The 21,358-nt window shown below is 46.1% G+C and overlaps 1 protein-coding gene across 5 annotated transcripts in view; it reads right to left on the reverse strand.

Moving 5' to 3' along the window:
- Positions 1–334: 334 nt before the first annotated feature.
- Positions 335–21,358, reverse strand: part of STAG3 (STAG3 cohesin complex component) — a 30,846-nt gene continuing 9,822 nt past the window's right edge. For 2 of the 5 annotated variants that reach the window (XM_070362158.1, XM_070362154.1), the window contains 26 exons: positions 16,527–16,600; positions 15,477–15,600; positions 14,888–14,986; positions 14,601–14,680; positions 14,171–14,278; positions 13,810–13,924; positions 13,552–13,657; positions 13,266–13,369; positions 12,935–13,027; positions 12,736–12,825; positions 12,279–12,479; positions 12,089–12,159; positions 11,909–11,996; positions 11,370–11,450; positions 11,192–11,299; positions 10,879–11,047; positions 10,634–10,770; positions 9,609–9,710; positions 8,944–9,092; positions 8,571–8,699; positions 8,314–8,471; positions 2,918–3,092; positions 2,566–2,667; positions 2,182–2,260; positions 1,082–1,141; positions 335–851 (listed from right to left, as the gene is read on the reverse strand). In XM_070362158.1, coding sequence (XP_070218259.1) covers positions 807–851; positions 1,082–1,141; positions 2,182–2,260; positions 2,566–2,667; positions 2,918–3,092; positions 8,314–8,471; positions 8,571–8,699; positions 8,944–9,092; positions 9,609–9,710; positions 10,634–10,770; positions 10,879–11,047; positions 11,192–11,299; positions 11,370–11,450; positions 11,909–11,996; positions 12,089–12,159; positions 12,279–12,479; positions 12,736–12,825; positions 12,935–13,027; positions 13,266–13,369; positions 13,552–13,657; positions 13,810–13,924; positions 14,171–14,278; positions 14,601–14,680; positions 14,888–14,986; positions 15,477–15,600; positions 16,527–16,600 — 2,847 coding nt within the window. In that variant the 3' untranslated portion in view covers positions 335–806. Of the gene's footprint in view, positions 871–1,080; positions 1,142–2,181; positions 2,261–2,565; positions 2,668–2,917; positions 3,093–8,313; positions 8,472–8,570; positions 8,700–8,943; positions 9,093–9,608; positions 9,711–10,633; positions 10,771–10,878; positions 11,048–11,191; positions 11,300–11,369; positions 11,451–11,908; positions 11,997–12,088; positions 12,160–12,278; positions 12,480–12,735; positions 12,826–12,934; positions 13,028–13,265; positions 13,370–13,551; positions 13,658–13,809; positions 13,925–14,170; positions 14,279–14,600; positions 14,681–14,887; positions 14,987–15,476; positions 15,601–16,526; positions 16,601–21,358 lie in introns of all 5 variants that reach the window. The other 3 variants (XM_070362156.1, XM_070362155.1, XM_070362157.1) reach the window with 3 other exon arrangements.

Here is a 21,358-nt window from a genome sequence, read left to right on the forward strand (position 1 = left end):
TGGTGAGGAACTAGCTGGGGAATGAAAGGACGAGGAGAGGGCGGTGGTGAGGGTTTGGGGTTGGACATTCAGAATATCTTCTGAGTTTCTTCCCAACTCTCAGATACTGAGATTCTGTAATGAAGTTCAAGTTACAACAGCTGTCTCTGGGATGAGAGCGTGAAATTATCCCTAGAAAGCAGCACATGGGTGAAGCCTGCCAAGACACGGGAACTGGCCTGGTCTCAGTGGAGGCACATGGTCCGCCCTTCGGGACGCTTCCCCTACCTTCCCTCTTTGACCTAAACTCGTTCCACCAGACAAACTATTCGGGGGCAGCCAGTATCCCATTGACTAAGCAACACATCCCCGAGAGCCAGTGCACAAAGCATCTGCCGGGGGCGGGGGCAATGCCAGCACCTGTACATGGGACCACAGGGCTGGGCAGAGCTGCTTAAGGCTCCAGCAAAGAACCTGACCTCCCATCAGTTTAACAGTCTCAAGCCACATCCTGCAACTGACTCATACGTGTTTATTGAGCTAAATCAATAGGGCACAAAAGCGGCTCAGAAACTTTCCTACAATACAGAAAAAATTATGGGCTCCTTATTTTCAACACAGGTGTGCGGTGCCCCTCTCCACGACTGAGGTGATGCCCCCAACTCCAAACAGCAGAAAATAGGCACTCTGCTCAAACAGAGGGATGGAGCCCCAAGGACAGGGGCTTCTGACTGCCCCAGCCTAGCATCGTCAGAGAAGGCCAGGGAGCAAGGCACAGCCCAGCTCTTCCCCCTCAGAGACCAGGGGTGGGGAAGCAACGATTCCTTTCATTCCATCTTCTGCTGGGTCATGTCGTGGAGATGGGGGAGGACCTAGGGTTACATCAGAAATCCCGTAATGAGAAAGATTAAAGTAAAATACAGAGACCTAACAATGGACCAGGGGTCAAAGAGATGACTGCAGTGTCCTCCAGGTGACACTCTCCTCCTCTTCCCGTACTGCCCCTCCCCCAGGACACGCTAAAGCCCCAGGTGACTGAGACGGCAGCCCGGGGCTGAGGCCTCTTAACCTGCCTTCTGCAGTCTGTTCTGGGGACACTCACCTCAGTGTTCAGCTCTGTAGAATCTAAAAGGTCCAGCCTGTGCTCACTGGAGGAGGAGGACTAGAGAGAACGGGGTCTAATGTCAGAACAGTCCTCCCCACTCCCATCACCTGCAGACAACAGAGGGCCCTTTCCCTCTCACGTGGCAAATTTGAGGCCGAGTGGGTCCCTGAAGCAGCCAGGAAGGGCAGAGGAGCAAAGTGAGAGTCATCAGGGCAGTGCCCCCTCTCCTGGCCTGCCGACGGAGACCTCCATTTGCTCAGCGCTGGAACCAGAGGTCGGGTCTTCCTGGGGGAACTTTAGTACTAAACACCTAACAGAGGTCCTGCTGTCTAGGCTCTGGGTGAACATTTTGTCTGGTTTTGCCTTCAAGCACAAGACAGCACAAGACCCCCAAGCCCCACCCCGCTCCGCTGTGCCCGTTCCTCCTCAAAGAGCAGAGCAGGGAGCGAACAGCCGCAGAAACACAATACTCTTCTGTTTATACGGTTCCTTTTCTCTGTATCTTGCGTAAAAGGTCCATTTTAAAGATGAGGCCGAGAGGGGTTATGGAGTTAACTTGATAAAGTAGGGGAACCTAGGACTCCTACGAGACATCTCATTTGAATTCAATGTGTTTCCTACTGAACTGGCAGCATTTCCTCCTGTGGAAGCAGGCAGGCAAGGGCAGAGGAGTGAGTGGAGGAGGGGCTCGGGCAGCCCTCTCAGGAGAGGAGGTCAATTGAGCCTGCGCTGGGACAGGAGAGACTTGCTGCCAGGCTCTAAGCACTGGGTAACTGCCCATCTCTCTCTAGCTTGAGGGCTCTCTTTAGTTCTGGGGCAATTAACAAACAAAATACTTACATGGGGATTGGGAATGGGAGTGTGGTTCCAGTCCTTTTTGGTACTTTACTTTTTTAAGAGGATAGGGGAGAAAAATTTTAAGTCCAAGCAAAGTGAATAGAAACTTACAAACCGTTACTCTTTTATGACTCTTTGAAAACGTCTGGGGCAGCTTCCAGGGACAAGGCATCATCAAGACAAAGGAGAATCACTCTAGGTTCTTTCCCTTGCATCTGCTTCCAGTTCTAAAGGGAGAAGGGACTGTTGGGTCCACTCACCTTGCCTGAACCTTGCCAATCTTCACTCAAGTCGTCGTGAATTTCTAATTCTTCCTCATCCTCTTCCATCAAGCTGAGCCTGGAAGCAGTGGCCAAGAGTAGAGGTTTTCAAGGACCCAGAGTTTCTTGGCACCCCAGGGGAATGGGGGAGCGGGGGCAGGGCAGTAAGCAGACCAGGGGTCCAGATTCGCACCCCTGCTCCCATCAGAGCAGCTCTACTTCCATCCGTTTTATACACTAGGGCTCCACATTACACTGGAAGGAAGTGCTGTGTGGTTAAGAACAGTCTAGAAAGCACCAGCACAGCAGCACTGATCAGGGAGAATCCCCTCATAACGGGGGACAAACTTGAAGTGAAGACAGAAGATGATAAGAAAAGCTCACCGGGTCAGCTGCTTGCCCAGACCAGGACCTGAAGGGTTGAGCGGAGTCTGGAAATGCTGTGGACTCAAGGACCTTGACCTTGGGTTGCCTAAAAGGTACAGGCTGTTGGGAATGAAGTTGGATCAGTGACAAGGGATAAAAATATAGGGTAAAAAGAGGAGGTAAAGTGGCCAGCATTAAAGCCAGCAGAAAGTTCAGAGTGGAGGGAAAAAGAGAAAATGAAAAGCTGAAAAAAGGGGAAAGGACCTGAGAAGAACCAAGAATGAGGGGATCCTGTGGCAGGGAACAACACAACAGAAACGGGGAGACACCAGACTGGGAAATCAGAGCCAGGTTTCCCCGGGGGACGCACCCTTGGGGAAATGCCAGTTCTGAGCTGCCGCCTTCTTCCATCTCCTCTGATGCCCCAAGGGGCTGCCCACTCTTCACAGCTGTGGAGGTGAGCATAGGTGTGGCTGGGATGCTGTTTGGCTGTAGGCTTTCCTCCTGGGATGCAGAGACGTCTTCTCTGTGCTGCCTGGAGGGCCCTGCAAAGCAGCAGAGGCACATGCTTACTGGCGACCAGGTACCACCAGACACTTCAGTTTTTCAAGATCTGCTCAGTCAGGATTTGGTAACAAAAAGTTAAATAAGAAGGCAATAAAAAAAAAAAAAGGCAGTGGAAAATCTAGATGGTCTCATTACGACATGACTAAAACTGAGCACAGCCCTACGTACTAAAAAGTAGGGTTTATAGAATTGTATCAAGGGCTTGTCCAGGAGAAATTCATACATAGCTTAGAAAACAAGATGGAAAGAGACATACATTCCACAGATAAACGTAATATACAAATGTGAGAGAAGGCTGGAGTCGCTGAGACTGAGAGGTCTCAGTTAATCAATGGAGAAATCTGAGATTCCATTCATTCAAGGTTTCTGTAGTGAGAAAAAGTTTAGAATGGCCTGAAATGAGGCAGGAAGCATGAGAGTTAAGGAGAAACAGAAAAGTGAAAGACTGGGTTTTCTAAAAGCCAGAAAAAAAATGAAATGACCGTAATGTCAGCATAGTTCTAATATGAAGGGTAAGAGGAAAACCTGGGGCTCAAAATATTAAGGACTGTCTATAAGAGATTGAGGAAGACAAAGGAGAAAGAAGCCAAAATGTTAAAAAAAAAAAACCCAGGTAAAGCTATTTTAAAACATAAGTCAAATTGATATTAGTATTTATCAACTGGAAACACTCATACACCCATTGTCTCCCTCCTCACAGCCTTGTTTGCACTCTGAAACCAGTAACTGGAGAGTGAGCTGCTTCTGGTGTAAGCATTAGAACATTCCCTAAACAGGGAAGAGCCACACCTGTGAGCTTGTCTTCCCAGAGAATAAACCTGAGCCCCCAGGTGACTCCTAATCTTCCAGCCTATTTAACTGGTGTCATGTCCAAGGATTCAGTCCTAGGACCTCTCCCCATCTCCATCCTCAGTGGCTTTCTTAGCCCTTCAGGTTCATGACTTTAAGTACCAACTCGAACATCTATCTCAAGCTTCTCCCTCCCCCCACCCTGCACTCCAGACTCCTGTCTCCAGCATCTCCACCTGTAACATACCAAAGTCCCGGTCTCACTTCTTACAGACTTCCCCATCTCAGCTGCTATCAACTCCAGTCTTCCAATTGTCAGGCCAAAACCCATGGAGTCATCCGCAACTCCTCTCTCTCTCATATTTTACATTCTCTCCTATTATGAGGCCCTATTAGTGACAGCTTGGAAATATATCCCGAGTCTGGTCACTTCTCACATCTGCCTCTCCCCAGTTCACCCGCTCCCGCCTGTCTGGGCCCCTATAGCAGCCTCCTCAGCAGTTCTTTGCCTTCAAGCCCTGCCTCTCCGTCAGTCAGTTCTACACACAGCACCCAGGAACCCCTTAAAATGTGAGGCGGATCCTGTCACTCCTCTGCTCAAATCCCTCAGTGTTTACCCATTTCACTCTGAGTAGAAGCCAGAGTTTTTATTCTGACTTATGCTTGGGACCCCGACAACCTCTTTGGTCCTGTATCCTACACAATCTCCACTCAGCAATACTGGCCTTCTTAGCTATTCCTTGAACAAGCCAGAGACACCCTGCCATGGCCTCTGAACCACTCGCACCCGCCTGTCTGCTATTCCCTTAGCTGCCCCCTTTTCAAATTTTTGGCTGTGTTGTATGTGGGATCTTAGTTCTTCGACCAGGGATTGAACCCACAGCCCCTGCATTGAAAGCACAGAGTCTTAACCACTGGACCTCCAGGTTAAGTCCTCATCTGCTATTCTGATATACACCAGGCACCCCCTCTTTCTCCAGTTTTTGCCCTGCATTCATACTCTCTGTGGCTTTCCCTGATCACTTTTTGTAAGACTTTCTCCACCCTCTTCCACAGCACATCGCTATCTGACACTATTCCAAAGAAAGCTCACTCCTGCATTCCAAGCACAACTGAAGGCAAGGAGCTCAGTAAGTATGATGAACAATGGAACCAATTTTTTCAGTTTTATCCTAACTTTACAAACCCTCTGTTTTAGGCAAACCAATCTATGTATTCATGTGCTTTGGCAAACACTGACCTGTTTTGCTTGTGCTGTTCTGCTTGTCCGTGGTACTTATTCTTCTTCTGTTCAGCTTATATAAATCTTACCCATTTCTCAAGATCTAGCTTAAATACCATCTTCTTGATAAAGCCTTCATAAGATCAACGGAACATGAAAGGATACCTTTCTTCTCTGAATTCTGTAGCAGTCATCTGTCCAACCCCGGGGAAGTTATCACTTACTGGTGACTTCACAGCTCAGATTTTCTATAAATGTATTTTCTTTCTTTTCTATTAGATGGTAAGCTGCTTGAGAATCTATCATGGCCTCTAAAACACCTAATACAGTATCTTGCATATGGTGGGTCCTTAACAAGTATTACTTTACTGGTTAAAAGCAGAGTTTCCTGGTGGTATGAAAGATAACTTTAGGTGGCATACAGAAGACCTTAAAAATAATTCACACCACACACAAAAATTAACTCAAAATGGACCATAGACCTAAATGTATTAGCTAAAATTAGAGAACTCTCAGAAGAAAACACAGGAATAGATTTTTGTGACTTTAGATGAGGAAAGTTTAAGATATGACATCAAAAGCACAAACAACAAAAAAACAGGTAAGGTGAATTTCATCAAAATTAAGAACTTTTGTATTTCAAGGACACCATCAAGAAAATGAAAAGACAACAAAAAATGGGAGGAAATTTTTTCTGTATATCTGGTAAGAGACAACTCAACAATAAAAAGACAACCCTATTTTTAAATGAGCAAAGAATTTGAATAGATATTTCTCTAAAGAAGATATACAAATAGCAAATAAGCATGTGCAAAGATGCTCAACAGTACTTAAAGAAATACAAATTTAAGCTATAATAGATGAGATACCAATTTAGTCACTAAGAGATGGATAAAATAAAAGATAGACAATAACAAGTTTGAACGTGTAGAGAAACTGGGGCCCTTGTCAACTGCCGTAGGAACTGCACAACAATGCAGGCACTTTGGAAACTAGTTTGGTAGTTCCTCATAAAGTTACACATAGTCACCATACAATCCAGCAATTTCATTCCTACATATATCTAAAGAGAAGTGAAATCCTACATCCATGTGAAAACTTACACATGAATGTTCACAGGAGCATCACGTGTTAACAGTCAGAAAGTTGAAACAATCTAAATGTCAAGTAACTGATGAATGGATAAAATGACATATCCATACAAATGGATTATTCAGCCATGAAAAGTTATGAGGTACTGACAGATGCTAAGAATGGATGAGCCCTAAAAACATGCTCATTAAAAGAAGACACAGGCCACAGACTATGATTCCAGTTACATAAAATGTCTAAAATAAGCAAATCCGGAGACAAGAAATAGGTAAGTATACTACCTAGACCTGGGGGAATGGGGTATGACTACTAGTATTTTAAAATGTACACCAGAAAACTAACTTACACCTCAAGTTTGTGATTTCTGGGGTATTATCACAAAACGAGACTATATCTAACACCATATACAAAAATAAACTCAAAGTGGATTAAAGATCTCAACGTAAGACCAGAAACTATAAAACTCCTAGAGGAGAACATAGGCAAAACTCTCTCTGACATACATCACAGCAGGATCCTCTATGACCCACCTCCCAGAATATTGGAAATAAAAGCAAAAATAAACAAATGGGACCTAATTAAACTTAAAAGCTTCTGCACATCAAAGGAAACTATTAGCAAGGTGAAAAGACAGCCTTCAGAATGGGAGAAAATAATAGCAAATGAAGCAACCGACAAACAACTAATCTCAAAAATATACAAGCAACTCCTACAGCTCAACTCCAGAAAAATAAATGACCCAATCAAAAAATGGGCCAAAGATCTAAATAGACATTTCTCCAAAGAAGACATACAGATGGCTAACAAACACATGAAAAGATGCTCAACATCACTCATTATCAGAGAAATGCAAATCAAAACCACTATGAGGTACCATTTCACACCAGTCAGAATGGCTGCAATCCAAAAGTCTACAAATAATAAATGCTGGAGAGGGTGTGGAGAAAAGGGAACCCTCTTACACTATTGGTGGAATGCAAACTAGTACAGCCACTATGGAGAACAGTGTGGAGATTCCTTAAAAACTGGAAACAGAACTGCCTTATGATCCAGCAATCCCACTGCTGGGCATACACACTGAGGAAACCAGAAGGAAAGAGACACGTGTACCCCAATGTTCATCGCAGCACTGTTTATAATAGCCAGGTCATGGAAGCAACCTAGATGTCCATCAGCAGATGAATGGATAAGAAAGCTGTGGTACATATACACAATGGAGTATTACTCAGCCATTAAAAAGAATACATTTGAATCAGTTCTAATGAGGTGGATGAAACTGGAGCCTATTATACAGAGTGAAGTAAGCCAGAAGGAAAAACACCAATACAGTATACTAACGCATATATATGGAATTTAGAAAGATGGTAACGATAACCCTGTATACGAGACAGCAAAAGAGACACTGACGTATAAAACAGTCTTATGGACTTTGTGGGAGAGGGAGAGGGTGGGAAGAATTGGGAGAATGGCATTGAAACATGTAAAATATCATGTATGAAACGAGATGCCAGTCCAGGTTCAATGCACGATACTGGATGCTTGGGGCTAGTGCACTGGGACGACCCAGAGGGATAGTATGGGGAGGGAGGAGGAGGAGGAGGGTTCAGGATGGGGAACACATGTATACCTGTGGTGGATTCATTTTGATGTTTGGCAAAGCTAATACAATTATGTGGAGTTTGAAAATAAAATAAAATTAATTAAAATTAAAAAAAATCACTTTAAAGAAAAAACATATGTAAATATGACAGGTATGATCTGAAGACTATAAAAATCATGAAGACCGTATAAAATTTTTAAAAATTGCAAAATAATATGTCAACAAGAGGCATCATAAATGTACAGATTCTTTAGTTCAATCTTTGGTTTTATCATTAGTTTCTATTTAATTTTTCATAGAAGTTGGCTATTTTTACTTGGCTAGATAAACCTTGGAAGAAAATGAGTAGCCTTAATGATAGTAGGGGCTACATGAATATTTATTTGACCAAATGCAAGACTCTGAAAGGGGCAAAGACCACATGCTGCTTCCCTAAGCAGTGGCTATCAAGGCAGTAGCGCTGAGCACCCCGATACCCACACTCATTGCACTTTACCTTCAACTCGCCTCTTCTTGGAGCGGGGGTAGCCCTGAGGGCTGACCTCTGCCGTGTTCTCTCCGGGGCTGAGGGAGTGGCAGTAGGTGGTGACTGGACCCCAGGGACGACCAGGTGCCTGGGAGACACGCTGCAGACACTTTTCCAGGTAGGACAGTCTGAGAGAGAGGCGGGATGGAGCCTGTCTGAAGTGGTCACAGCCCTCACCAGACCCTTCCTCTCTCACCCACGTCTTTATCCACCCACCCCTAACTTACAGCAGCTGCTTGTCCTGATGGAAGAGTCGGGGGGAGAACTCCGCGAGGAGCTCCAGGAATGCCAGATTTGGGGGCTGACTGGAGGAGCCAGCTGGAGGAAGCTCAGACAAGGAGAACTTGATGCCTTCCCTTGGTTGAGCAGAATCATTTTAGGAAGACAGGCCCCTCCCAACTATCTCCCAGGGCTGAGGCATCCTGTCCCAGTGCTTCTTCCTCCCCCTGGACCCAGCCTGTCGCCCAGGGATACCCGCTCACCCACGTGACCGCTACTCCCGGACCTCATGACCCTCCCTCTGAGACCTCACTCCCAGCTGGTCCTGTACACAGAGTCTGGAAGAGTCAAGTACCTTGCCTTCTACCAATACTTCCTTACTTGTGTAGCATGACCACAAGGTCACGGTTCTGTAGCTGCTGGGGTCCAAAGCTCAAGGCAAATCTCCTGGCCAGGTCCCTCATCTCGATGAAAGCTGGAAGCTCATTCAGGCCCTGGGGCCCTTGTTCCTGCAGCAGTTCTGTGTATAACTGTCCAGGAGACATGGCACACGGGAAAGGGGGAACAAGACAGAACAAGCAAGTACAGCATTCCTTTCTCTGTCCTTTAGAAATTCTAAAGGGCTTGGGACACCATCTGCTGTTTTTACTTTCTTTCCTCTGAGGACACTGACCCTATTCCTGACTGCCTTGCACCAGAGAAGGCTTCACTGTGCTCTGTAAAAATAAATTAAAATGCCTGTAGTAACAGAAGGATCTGAGAGACGACAGCCAGAAGAAAATTAGGAATTCCCTGTCACTTTATTGTGGTGCTCCCATGTGCTAATTCACACAGGAGATCTATGGGATTGGGGTAGAAACTGCCCTGACGGTTAAAATAAATTACTTTTTATGGATCTACTAGTTACGAAGGAGACTGTCACGTGAAATAAAAGTCAAAATAAGTTAGAAACGTCCTGCTCTGAAAGAGCTCACGTTCTGAACAGCTGGGGGTGGGCTGCAGTGGGGGACACAGAAGGCCTGAGGCCCCCCAGGCAGAAGGGGTACCTGCTTGAGGCTCAGCAGCAGGATTCGGGAACAGTGGCTTCGGTCAATCTGCCTTGCTCTTGTTAATGTTTCCTTGATAATATCACCATAGTCATTGTAGAACTGATGGGAAGGAAGTAGACAAAATGATGTTGACCACAGAAAGGGACTGTTTCTATTTTGATTTTTTCTTCCCTTTTTTTTCTTTTCTGGGTGAGCAGGTATCCCTGGGCGACAGGCTGGGTCCAGGGGGAGGAAGAAGCACTGGGACAGGATGCCTCAGCCCTGGGAGATAGTTGGGAGGGGCCTGTCTTCCTAAAATGATTCTGCTCAACCAAGGGAAGGCATCAAGATTTTTTCTTTCCTTTTCCTTCCAAAAGGACCTGAGGTAGGGAATATGAATCTACGCATGAAACAACTCATACTAGACCATATCTCCGGCCAGCAGAGACAAAGCCCCAGAGAAATCACGGTTTAGGCAAATAACGAAGGGAAGAAACCCTGCCTGGAGTCCATTTCTCAGAGAAGAGTAGGAACCTGCCAGAACACACTGCCACTGCACTGAAACCTTCGCTGTTTGTCTCCCCCAGAACAGAAGCTCCAAGGAGCAGGAACAGTTGACTGTTGTTCACTGAGGAGCCCTTAGTGCCTGGGATACTGGGTACTCAATAAATAGAAATCAACACGATGGTGGGTTGAGGAGACCAAGGTAGGTATCTAGGTACCTTGGAAGGACTGAACCCTCTTCTGTTCTTTTTATTCCCCTTCTTACATTACCCCATTCCACAGACTAGGCTCACAGAAAGAAAAAAAAAAAATTCTGGACAGGAAGATTAAGGCATTTTCCCTCCAATGAATTTCTTCCTAACAGCTTTTCCTCCACAGTTGTTTTCTAAGGCTCTTTTCTTTGTCCCTTTATTCCAAACCACAGGCCTTCCCCTGACTTTTCCTTTAAGCTTGGTACTATCATTTCCCCCACCCTTTCTATAGTGCTACAGGGTCTGAGGTCATGAGTCAGCCATACTCAGCCTGGCGCCCCGCTGTACCTTGCTGTAGTGCTTGAAAACATCCGAGGCCGCGTCCATCTCCAGCACCCCATAGAGCAACAGCTTGCAGAACCCAGCCAGGAGGCGGCGCCGCTGGTGCAGCTGCTCAATCTGTAAGTGATCCTCCTGGGAATGACCTGGCTCCCCCCAAGCACAGAGTGGAAGTGTCAGAATCACAATTCAGGCCCCCTGCCCTCCAAGCCCAAAGCAGGCCTGAGCCCCAAACCCTTCCCGAGCCCTGGTACCACCGCTCAGCTCCCCAGGCTGGATGAAGACATGGTCCATGAGGAAGCTGGCCAGCTCAGACTGCAGAGTGGCTTCAGGAATAAAGACAAGGGGCCTGAGGAACTCTCGTCCCCCTATAATCATCTGAGGGCTGAAGATGAGAAGCAGATCACTTAACAAGACAAAAGCCTGTTGGGGGAAAAAAGAGAATGCTTAAAAAGGACAGAAAAGTGACCATGACAGAAATTATATTGCTAATTTCCCCTCAGAATGGGTTTCCCCAGACCATGGGAGCCGGGCTACAGACGATGTGCGTCCTTGACGAACGCTCACCTGCTCCTGGATCTCAGAATCCACATCTGACAGGCAGCTCTGGCAGAGTTCGCAGAAGGCTACCATCCTGCCCTTCAAATCCAACAGCTGCTTCTGTGGAGACAACGACTTCAGGGGAAGGAATGAAGGAAGACACTGGTACTCCATTCCTGTTCCCCCTCCTCAGGCCCATATTCACCTGGGAAGCATCTGACCCAGAAATGTGGGTTAGTGTCCAAAGAATGGAAAAATAGACAAGAGTCAAGGCTGGCAGGGTCACCTGTAAGAACCACATGTTAAAAAGCAAAGATCAGTAGAGTAACGGGCAGGCGGGGAGACACAGACAGGCAGATACACATGAAGGAAAGAAGAAAAAAGCAGACCAGAAGAGAGAGAATGAGATGAGGAGACACCTACTTCCTTTTCTGGTGAGGAAAAAAGTGATTCTCGACAGTCTTCAGAGAATTCTGCCCTGAGCAGGAATGCCATCTCTTCCTGATTTAAAGTCTCCTATAATCCCTCAATATTATCCTTGACTCCCCAGAAGCCAGAGAGAATGACTGTTTTCAGGTGCTGGGAAAGTACATTCACTTCCGAGAGTGGGACAGAAGGAACGACACGCACGCTGGAGCTCTCATTCACTCCACACCCCTGGGACTGGAACCACCTGCAAGGCGGCCACCTGGGACACGGGGCCCCTAAGACTCCTGCTTCCACATTTCCAACTTGTCTACTTGCCTGGTGAGGAACTTCTCCTGTGTCCACAGCCTTTCGGAGGAGTTGGTAGCAGGGCTCATAAAGCTCCCAGCGGGTTAGGTCGTGGGCACTTTGTGGGGGGTGGGGGGCGGAAGAGGGAAATGTTACACTGGAACGGACACCGGCAGGAATAGAAGAGGGAGCAGGCAGGGAGTTGCTCACTTGTAGAAGGCAGAGAGGCGCTTCAGAGTGGCTGCCAGACTGTACACCTCATCTTCATCTAGGAAGGACGACTGAGGAAGAAAGGAAGTCCATGTGGCATTTCCCGAGAACTCGCGGATCCACACCCCCATATCTCATGGCCTCTCCCACACAGGTCTGGGGAGTCCTGTCACATAGCCCTACTTCCAACCTGAAGCAGTTCTTCAAGCTCCTGCTGGAAGCGGTCGGTCAGGAGATCCACCAGCTGGCTGCGGGCAAAGTCCACGCGGGTGAAAAATGTGAACTCAGGATTACACAGCAGATAGAGGGCATGAGCGCCTGCCTCAAGCACCGCAGGCTCCGCATGCTTCACCACCACCTCCTGGAGCTGCTGCAGGAGCAGCTCCAGGTGCTGAGAAAGAAAGGTGGGAGAAGACAGTGTCGTGGGGGAGCTGGGGAAGAGAACGCCTCCTGAGGGGACTAGACACGGGGAGAAAGAAACAGCATTGACAACATTAAACTTCAAGGATAAGATGCCTAGGAGAAGGAAGGCTTATTGGTTTTTCTAGAATCCATGTCCTTAAGAAAAAGCAGGTACTGGCAGTAGAATCTTTGGCTCTGGGACAAAAGCAGCAAGCAAGAGGGAATGTGTCGTCCTCTCCCCTCACTTTCTCCAAGCGCCTGGTACAGTAGATGTTGAGGTCGAAGTAGTTGAGAAGCTGCAGCAGGGGAGCCACCTTCTCTGCATCAGCTGAGAACTGCGGTGATTCAGAGGGAAGCCTACTTACAACCTGCCACACTGCTAATTTGGAGGCCACTTCCTTCCACCCGCTCTTTCCCAGAGGCTGAGCGATGAGGCACCTCTACCTTGGCCAGGAGCTGGGGGAGCAGGGGGATGAGGTGCTCAGTCAGCTTCACCTTGTCATCGGCTTGGATCTTACGTTCTTTTGGGGTTAAGCCCTGAAATTAATCATTTGGGGATGGGGGAAAGGTGTATGTATGTGTATTCCTCTGCCTGATAATCTTATCTTCCTAGGAAGATAAGCAGCTCCCTTGAGATTTCTTTTGCTAGAAATGGAATTCTTCGACAGGCTGAGGAGGGAGCACCCTAACCTAAGACTTGAGGGTAAGGACAGACAGTACCTGCCTGGATTTAACATTGCCAACAACCCTCACCCCCGCACCCCTCACGCTGTACCTTCTTCCCTGTGACCCGTCCCACAGGTGGGTGGCCCTCTGAAGCTTGCCGGACACTGGATACAAGGATTTCTATCAGCGTACTCTCTTGTACATCGCCCAGGTCTGGGTTGGCAGGCGGATGGAAAACACAGATTCATAGATTATCCACACCTGATCCCTAAGAACCCCCTCCATCACCCCCATCACCCATTACCTATGCCTTCTACAAGTCAGGAGAGAAATCTCTCCTGGTTTCCTACAAGGAGGGGAGAGGGCCCCTTCCCTGGCTACCAGCTGGCACATACTCTGGTCCTTCTCCAGCAGCAGGCTTGTCAGACTCTCCCAGTCCTTCAGCAGAGGCCCTGCACAGTCCCACAGGCTGTCAACTAAGTACGCGGCGTGGTCATGGAGCTGTGGGAGGAGGCAGATGTTAAGTCACCGAAGCCATATGTTAACACACTAGAAGTGGCTCCCGATGAATCATTTCTCCACCGCGTGTAGAGCCAGCTCCCATCCTTCTCTACCTGCACATCTTAGCACAACAGCTCCTTTCCATACGTCACCTCACTCTCCACGAAAAAGGACAGCAGAAGGTAGAAGAAAGTCCTCTGGGGGCGTGGACTTCGGCGACGCTCTCTCCCACCCACTGCTCTTGTCTCACACTCAGGGTAGAAGAGCCTGGTCGAAGGGGCACAGGGAAAGGGCACAGCACAGGAGAAAGGAAGGAGTACAAGTTACCTTGGAGGGAGAGGATTAAAGGAGAAAGAGACAGAGCTAAGGAAAGTCTCCAGGGATTGAGGTGGGAAGGAGACACCAAGGGAGACTAATGGGTTGGGGAGGGGAGCTTAGAACAGCAGCAGATGATGGAGAGAAACCAAGAGAAGACGGCGTTATAAAGAAACAAACAAAAGGAGCCCCACTCACTTCCAGTACAGAAACTCCCCTGCAGCAGAGGCCAGGGCTCTGTTAGAGGCGTACACGACAGGGTAGATGCTCTCGCAGTCTGCATCCGTCAGCACCCCATCCATGCTCCTGCCGGGAGAAAAGCAGAACGAGCACGTGGATGTGGATGTCGTCCTCTGGCACAACCAAGGTTAGAAACATGGCAAAGCCAACAAGGATTAACTCACAAAGAACTTGCAAATAGAAGATTGGGAGACAGAGGGATATGGAGTTAGAGAAGATGGGAAATTTCCCCCCGGAGCTCTTGCAACTTGGGAATGATCTCGGTCTTTCAACCTGTACAGACAAGAGTCAACCTACAATGCGTGAAGGGAGAGAGACTCTGGAAGGGCCTGTCTGATACTGAAAAGATAACCCTGAGATCCCTGTCTCTCCACTGCCCAGGACTCACTTGAGTATAACTATCAGCAACCTAACGGCCTCCACTGCCACATCATACTCTCGGTCCATGACCATGGAAACCATCCGGTCCTGTAAGAAGGAGAACATCACTTAGTACCTCCTTGCATCCATCCCCAAACACCAACCTCTTAGAATCTGAGAGATTCCTAAAGAGGGGGTGTAGAAGCAGATACTGGGATAGCCACAGATACATAAAAGCAATACAAGTGGGAAAATGAGGTGCGGAAATGGGAACCACAGACTGGGCCAAGCACAGGAGCACGGTCCTGATTCTACCTTAAAGCGGCTGGTAAAGAGCTCCAGGCGCGAAGTCAAGTCTTGGTTGCCATACAGCCCTTTCAGAGCCTTCAAGCACTTCAGACGCACGTCTCGATGCTACTGAGGAGAATGGAAATATGAATGACTCCTCCTCTACTTACCCCTACTGGATCTCCATACTTCCCTCTCAGGTTGCTCATCCTGGGCCTGGGTATCCTCTATATTGAAGACTCTGAGATGCCTCAAAAAGAATGAATGACTGTCTTCTCACTTAAAATCCCAAATTCTCCTTTTCAGCAGAATTAAGCAATCCTGCTAAGAGGATCTTTTGGCTACCACCCCAGCACTTGTATCACCACCCTATCAGTAACTGTCTTGCCTTTTCCTAGGGAAAGTCTTTCTTCCCTCAACTCTGTTTTAAGGCATTTACTCCCCTAAATATATCCTTCTCTCCCCTAACTTCTCTTACCCTCCCCAGGACTAGGGGAGTTTTGAGGTTCAGTGCCTTGATGAGTTCATCACTGATCACTAGTGAAACACCTAAGTGGCAAGACCAGGAAAAGCTGAAGCACCCTGGGGCAGGGAAGAGGACTGAGTCAACTCTCACCTTATCATGCAGGGTCCAGCCAATGTATTTTAAGTAGCTGTCAGTGAGGAAAGAGGTGCTGTAGCTCTGCATCCAAGACCCAATCTCCTCGATGCAGATAGCACGGATCTCAGGAAGGACATCCCTAGGCACAGAGAGAAAGCTGACCCTTTTCACCTTCTCTCCAAACTGACTTTCTATCCTAGCAGATATCTGTTTGTCACAGAAGAGTCTATTTTCTTGGCTAAACATCAAGTACTAGCCCTTTCACTTCCTCGTCCCAATGTAAATAAAATACATTAAAAAGTGAACAGTTCCCTTCTGTAACCAATCATTAAAACTTATCCTCTATGCCCCTTTTAAAAACTGATTTTGGAATCTTAACTATCGGCCAAACTGTGTGTGTGGTGAACTGAGATACAGCTGATGTACAACATAAGTTTCAGGTGTACAACAGTGATTCATAATTCTTAAAGATTATGTTTCATTTATCATAAGACGATCATTTATATTCCCTATGTTGTACAACATATCCACGTGTGTGTGTTGATTCCACTTCAAGAAAAGATTAAATCAGCTGAAGGGTTCTGAAAAGGCAGAGCCTGAAATCTAGGTAAGAGTGAGACACAAACATGGACACTCTTTAACTTAATTCTACCAGCTATTTACCCAGTATAAAACTCCCCTGCCTTTAGCACAGTGAAAGGCAGGGTAAAGTGGGCTGGGGAAAGGCCTGAAGAACTGTAAACCCTCAGAAAGGCCCTGCTTTTGGCTCTCTCCTCTTGTCCTCTCAAGGCTCAAGCCCCATGAAGATGGGGGAGGGGAGGTCTTGGGCAAAGGTGGAGCAGAATAATACTCATCAATGCCTGATGCTCTTATCTTCCCTCCCAGAAGAGTTTATGCAATCCTTTGTAGGCAGGAATAAATTAAACCCAATTTGGAACATTTGTTAAAGAGTTTTTTCCGAGCTGTGGGACTACAGATAACAGGGTTAGGAGGGGACCTTGTTATTTCTATAGACTCCGTAACTGAGGACCCAGCTGCTTCAATGAAAGGAGCCCAGTAACTCACCTGTACCGATGTACAAAGACACCCCTGAAAAGGGCATTCATCATCCCTTCAATCTCCTCTTGATGCTCTTGAAGCTGGAGGATGGGGAGGAACAGGTCAATCTCTCATGTCCCCCAGCAGTATAAGGCCACAAAAATATTAGAAAAATATGACATTCACCTGTTTCCTATTAATTACAGGGCACAGTCTGAACCTCCTGTATCCTATGTTCCCTTTTAAACCTTTTTTTATTTTCAGGTCATGTGGCTTTATTTCCCACATGTTCACAATACTTCTATCTCCCCAAATCACTTTTTTCTCCATGTGAAAAATACACATCTATAAATAAGGTATGAAAGCTACAAGCCACTCTCCCTCTTTCCTTTGAGGGTATGGATTAGATACCTTAGAAAAGAATACCACCTACTCATCCACATGTGATACTGGATAGCCCGGTGAAGTTAGGCAGTCAGTAAGATACCTCTAAAATACAAAGCTGATGAGAAAGCTGGAGTTGGCAAATGAAAGTAATTAAGCTAATCAGTCTAAAGCAGAGAAAAAGAAAATGAAGCCAATAAGTTATCAGAATAGAAAAAGGTTAAACCTTCTAATTCTAAAAGAAGCTGTATAGTCAACTAATGCTTCAGAGATTTGTTTTGAAAAAATATCCCTTCTGTGTCTTGTTATTTTGACCATCTTTGGCTATTCAGAGGTCCTAGCTGGTAGTTATACAAGTTTTTTACGAACATCAACTGGGGAAATTTTTTAAATAAATGCAATTTGTTTGATAAAAGAAATTGAACAAAAAAAGAGAAGGAAGCAATTAGATTCAGTTCAGTCGCTCAGTCGTGTCTGACTCTTTGCAACCCCATGAATTGCAGGATGCCAGGCCTCCCTGTCCATCACCAACTCCCGGAGTTCACTCAAACTCACATCCATCGAGTCAGTGATGCCATCCAGCCATCTCATCCTCTGACAGAATGTGGTCCACTGGAGAAGGGAATGGCAAACCACTTCAGTATTCTTGCCTTGAGAACCCCATGAACAGTATGAAAAGGCAAAATGATAGGATACTGAAAGAGGAACTCCCCAGGTCGGTAGGTGCCCAATGCTACTGGAGATCAGTGGAGAAATAACTCCAGAAACAATGAAGGGATGGAGCCAAAGCAAAAACAATACCCAGCTATGGATGTGACTGGTGATAGAAGCAAGGTCCAATGCTGTAAAGAGCAATACTGCATAGGAACCTGGAATGTTAGGTCCATGAATCAAGGCAAATTGGAAGTGATCAAACAGGAGATGGCAAGCGTGAATGTCGACATTTTAGGAATCAGCGATCTAAAATGGACTGGAATGGGTGAATTTAACTCAGATGACCATTATATGTACTACTCTGGGCAGGAATCCCTTAGAAATGGAGTGGCCATCATGGTCAACAAGAGTCCAAAATGCAGTACTTGGATGCAATCTCAAAAATGACAGAATGATCTCTGTTCGTTTCCAAGGCAAACCATTCAATATCACAGTAATCCAAGTCTATGCCCCAACCAGTAACACTGAAGCAGCTGAAGCTGAATAGTTCTATGAAGACCTACAAACCTTTTAGAACTAACACCCAAAAAGATGTCCTTTTCATTATAGGGGACTGGAATGCAAAAGTAGAAAGTCAAGAAACACCTGGAGTAACAGGCAAATTTGGCCTTGGAATACAGAATGAAGCAGGGCAAAGACAAGAGTTTTGCCAAAAGAACACACTGGTCATAGCAAACACCCTCTTCCAACAACACAAGAGAAGACTACATGGACATCACCAGATGGTCAACACCGAAATCAGATTGATTATATTCTTTGCAGCCTAAGATGGAGAAGCTCTATATAGTCAGCAAAAACAAGACTGGGAGCTGACTATGGCTCAGATCATGAACTCCTTACTGCCAAATTCAGACTTAAATTGAAAAAAGTAGGGAAAACCACTAGACCATTCAGGTATGACCTAAATAAAATCCCTTATGATTATACAGTGGAAGTGAGAAATAGATTTAAGGGACTATATCTGATAGACAGAGTGCCTGATGAACTATGGACAGAGGTTTGTAATACTGTACAGGAGACAGGGATCAAGACCATTTCCATGGAAAAGAAATGCAAAAAAGCAAAATGGCTGTCTGGGGAGGCCTTACAAATAGCTGTGAAAAGAAGAGAACCAAAAAGCAAAGGAGAAAAGGAAAGATATAAGCATCTGAATGCAGAGTTCCAAAGAATAGCAAGAAGAAATAAGAAAGCTTTCCTCAGCGATCAATGCAAAGAAATAGAGGAAAACAACAAAATGGGAAAGACTAGAGATCTCTTCTGGAGAAGGCAATGGCACCCCACTCCAGTACTCTTGCCTGGAAAATCCCATGGACGGAGAAGCCTGGTAGGCTGCAGTCCATGGGGTCGCGAAGAGTCAGACACAACTGAGCGACTTCACTTTCACGCATTGGAGAAGAAAACGGCAACCCACTCCAGTGTTCTTGCCTGGAGAATCCCAGGGACGGGGGAGCCTGGTGGGCTGCCGTCTATGGGGTCGCACAGAGTCGGACATGACTGAAGCGACTTAGCAGCAGCAGCAGCAGCATCAGAGATCTCTTCAAGAAAATCAGAGATACCAAGGGGACATTTCATGCAAAGATGGGCTCGATAAAGGACAAAAATGGTATGGACCTAACAGAAGCAGAAGATATTAAGAGGTGGCAAGAATACACAAAAGAACTGTACAAAAAAGATCTTCACAACCAAGATAATCATGATGGTATGATCACTCACCTAAAGCCAGACATCCTGGAATATGAAGTCAAGTGGGCCTTAGAAAGCATCACTACGAAGAAAGCTAGTGGAGGTGATGGAATTCCAGTTGAGCTATTTCAAATCCTAAAAGATGATGCTGTGAAAGTGCTGCACTCAATATGCCAGCAAATTTGGAAAACTCAGCAGTGGCCACAGGACTGGAAAAGGTCAGTTTTCATTCCAATCCCAAAGAAAGGCAATGCCAAAGAATGCTCAAACTACCACACAATTGCACTCATCTCACACGCTAGTAAAGTAATGCTCAAAATTCTCCAAGCCAGGCTTCAGCAATACATGAACCGTGAACTTCCAGATGTTCAAGCTGGTTTTAGAAAAGGCAGAGGAACCAGAGATCAAATTGCCAACATCTGCTGGATCATGGAAAAAGCAAGAGAGTTCCAGAAAAACATCTATAAATGACTATGCCAAAGCAATTAGAATAGTGATTCTCAGTTTGGGGTTCCCACAGGACTTTAGCAAAGTCTGAAGACAGTTTTGTTTATTACGACCTGGGTACTACCGCCACCTAGTGGATACAGGCCAGGGATGCTGTGGCTTTGATCCCTGGGATGGGACGATCCCCTGGGGGAGGAAATGGCAACCCACTCCAGTATTCTTGCCTGAAAAATCCCATGGACAGAGAAGTCTGGGAGGCTACAATCCATGGTGTTACAAGGAGTTGGACACAATTGAGCACATCTGCTGAAACAATGCCAGGACAGCCTCCTAAATGGCATTGTTGAGAAACGCTAGACTAGATGTTACCTGTTACCCTAACAGGTAACAGGGAAGCAGAATTGCAAGGTGACATTCTTGAAGACAACTGACCCAACTCAATAAATCAATATCCTGAGGGGAAAGTGGAGGCCGGGGCAGAGGTTCTGTACAAGATTAAAAGAGACTTAAGAAACACAAAAGACCAAATGAAATGCACAATCCTTAACTAAGCCACAGTCTGGCTGGAATTAACCAGATATAAAAGACATGGAAACAGTGAGAGATTTTATTTTCTTGGGCTCCAAAATCACTGCAGATGGTGACTGCAGCCATGAAATTAAAAGATGCTTGCTCCTTGGAAGACTAGCTATGACCAACCTATACAGCATATTAAAAAGCAGAGACATTACTTTGCCAACAAAGGTCCATCTAGTCAAAGCTATAGTTTTTCCAGTAGTCATGTATGGATATGAGAGTTGGATTATAATGAAAGCTGAGCGCCAAAGAATTGATGCTTTTTAACTGTGGTGTTGGAGAAGACTATTGAGAGTCCCTTGAACTGCAAGAAGATCCAACCAGTCCATCCTAAAGGAGATCAGTCCTGAGTGTTCATTGGAAGGACTGATGCTGAAGCTGAAACTCCAATACTGTGGCCACCTGATACAAAGAACTGACTCACTGGAAAAGACCCTGATGCTGGGAAAGACTGAAGAAAGGAGAAGGGGACAACAGAGGATGAGATGGTTGGATGGCATCACTGACTTGATGGTCATGAGTTTGAGCAAACTCTGAGAGTTGGTGATGGAGAAGTCTGGAGTGCTGCAGTCCATAGGGCTGCAAAGAGTTGGACATGACCGAGCAACTGAACTGAAAAGGCATTTTGGGGACAAATGGAAATTTTTAAATGGGAGTTGGGATTAGAAAATATTAGGGAATCACTGTTAATGTTTTTGGATAGGAAAACAGTATAATACAGGAACATGTTTTTTTAGAGGACATATTCAAATCTTTAGGTTAAAATATCCCCAGGTGGCACTAGTGGTAAAGAATCTGCCTGCCAATTCAGGAGGTGCAAGAGATGCGGTTCGATCTCTGGGTTGGGAAGATGCCCTGACGTTAAGAAATGGAAGCCGGCTCCAGTATTCTTGCCTGGAGAATTCCATGGACAGAGGAGCCTGGAGGGCTACAGTCCATGGGGTCGCAAAGAATCGGACATGACTGAGCACACACATACACATCCACAATTTAGTAAAAAATACCAGGGAAAAAAAAGTAGATGAAGTATAGTGAAATATACGACTGAGTGATTG

Source organism: Bos mutus, chromosome 25 (genome assembly GCF_027580195.1).
Source record: "Bos mutus isolate GX-2022 chromosome 25, NWIPB_WYAK_1.1, whole genome shotgun sequence".
In the NCBI taxonomy this organism is placed as follows: Eukaryota; Metazoa; Chordata; class Mammalia; order Artiodactyla; family Bovidae; genus Bos; species Bos mutus.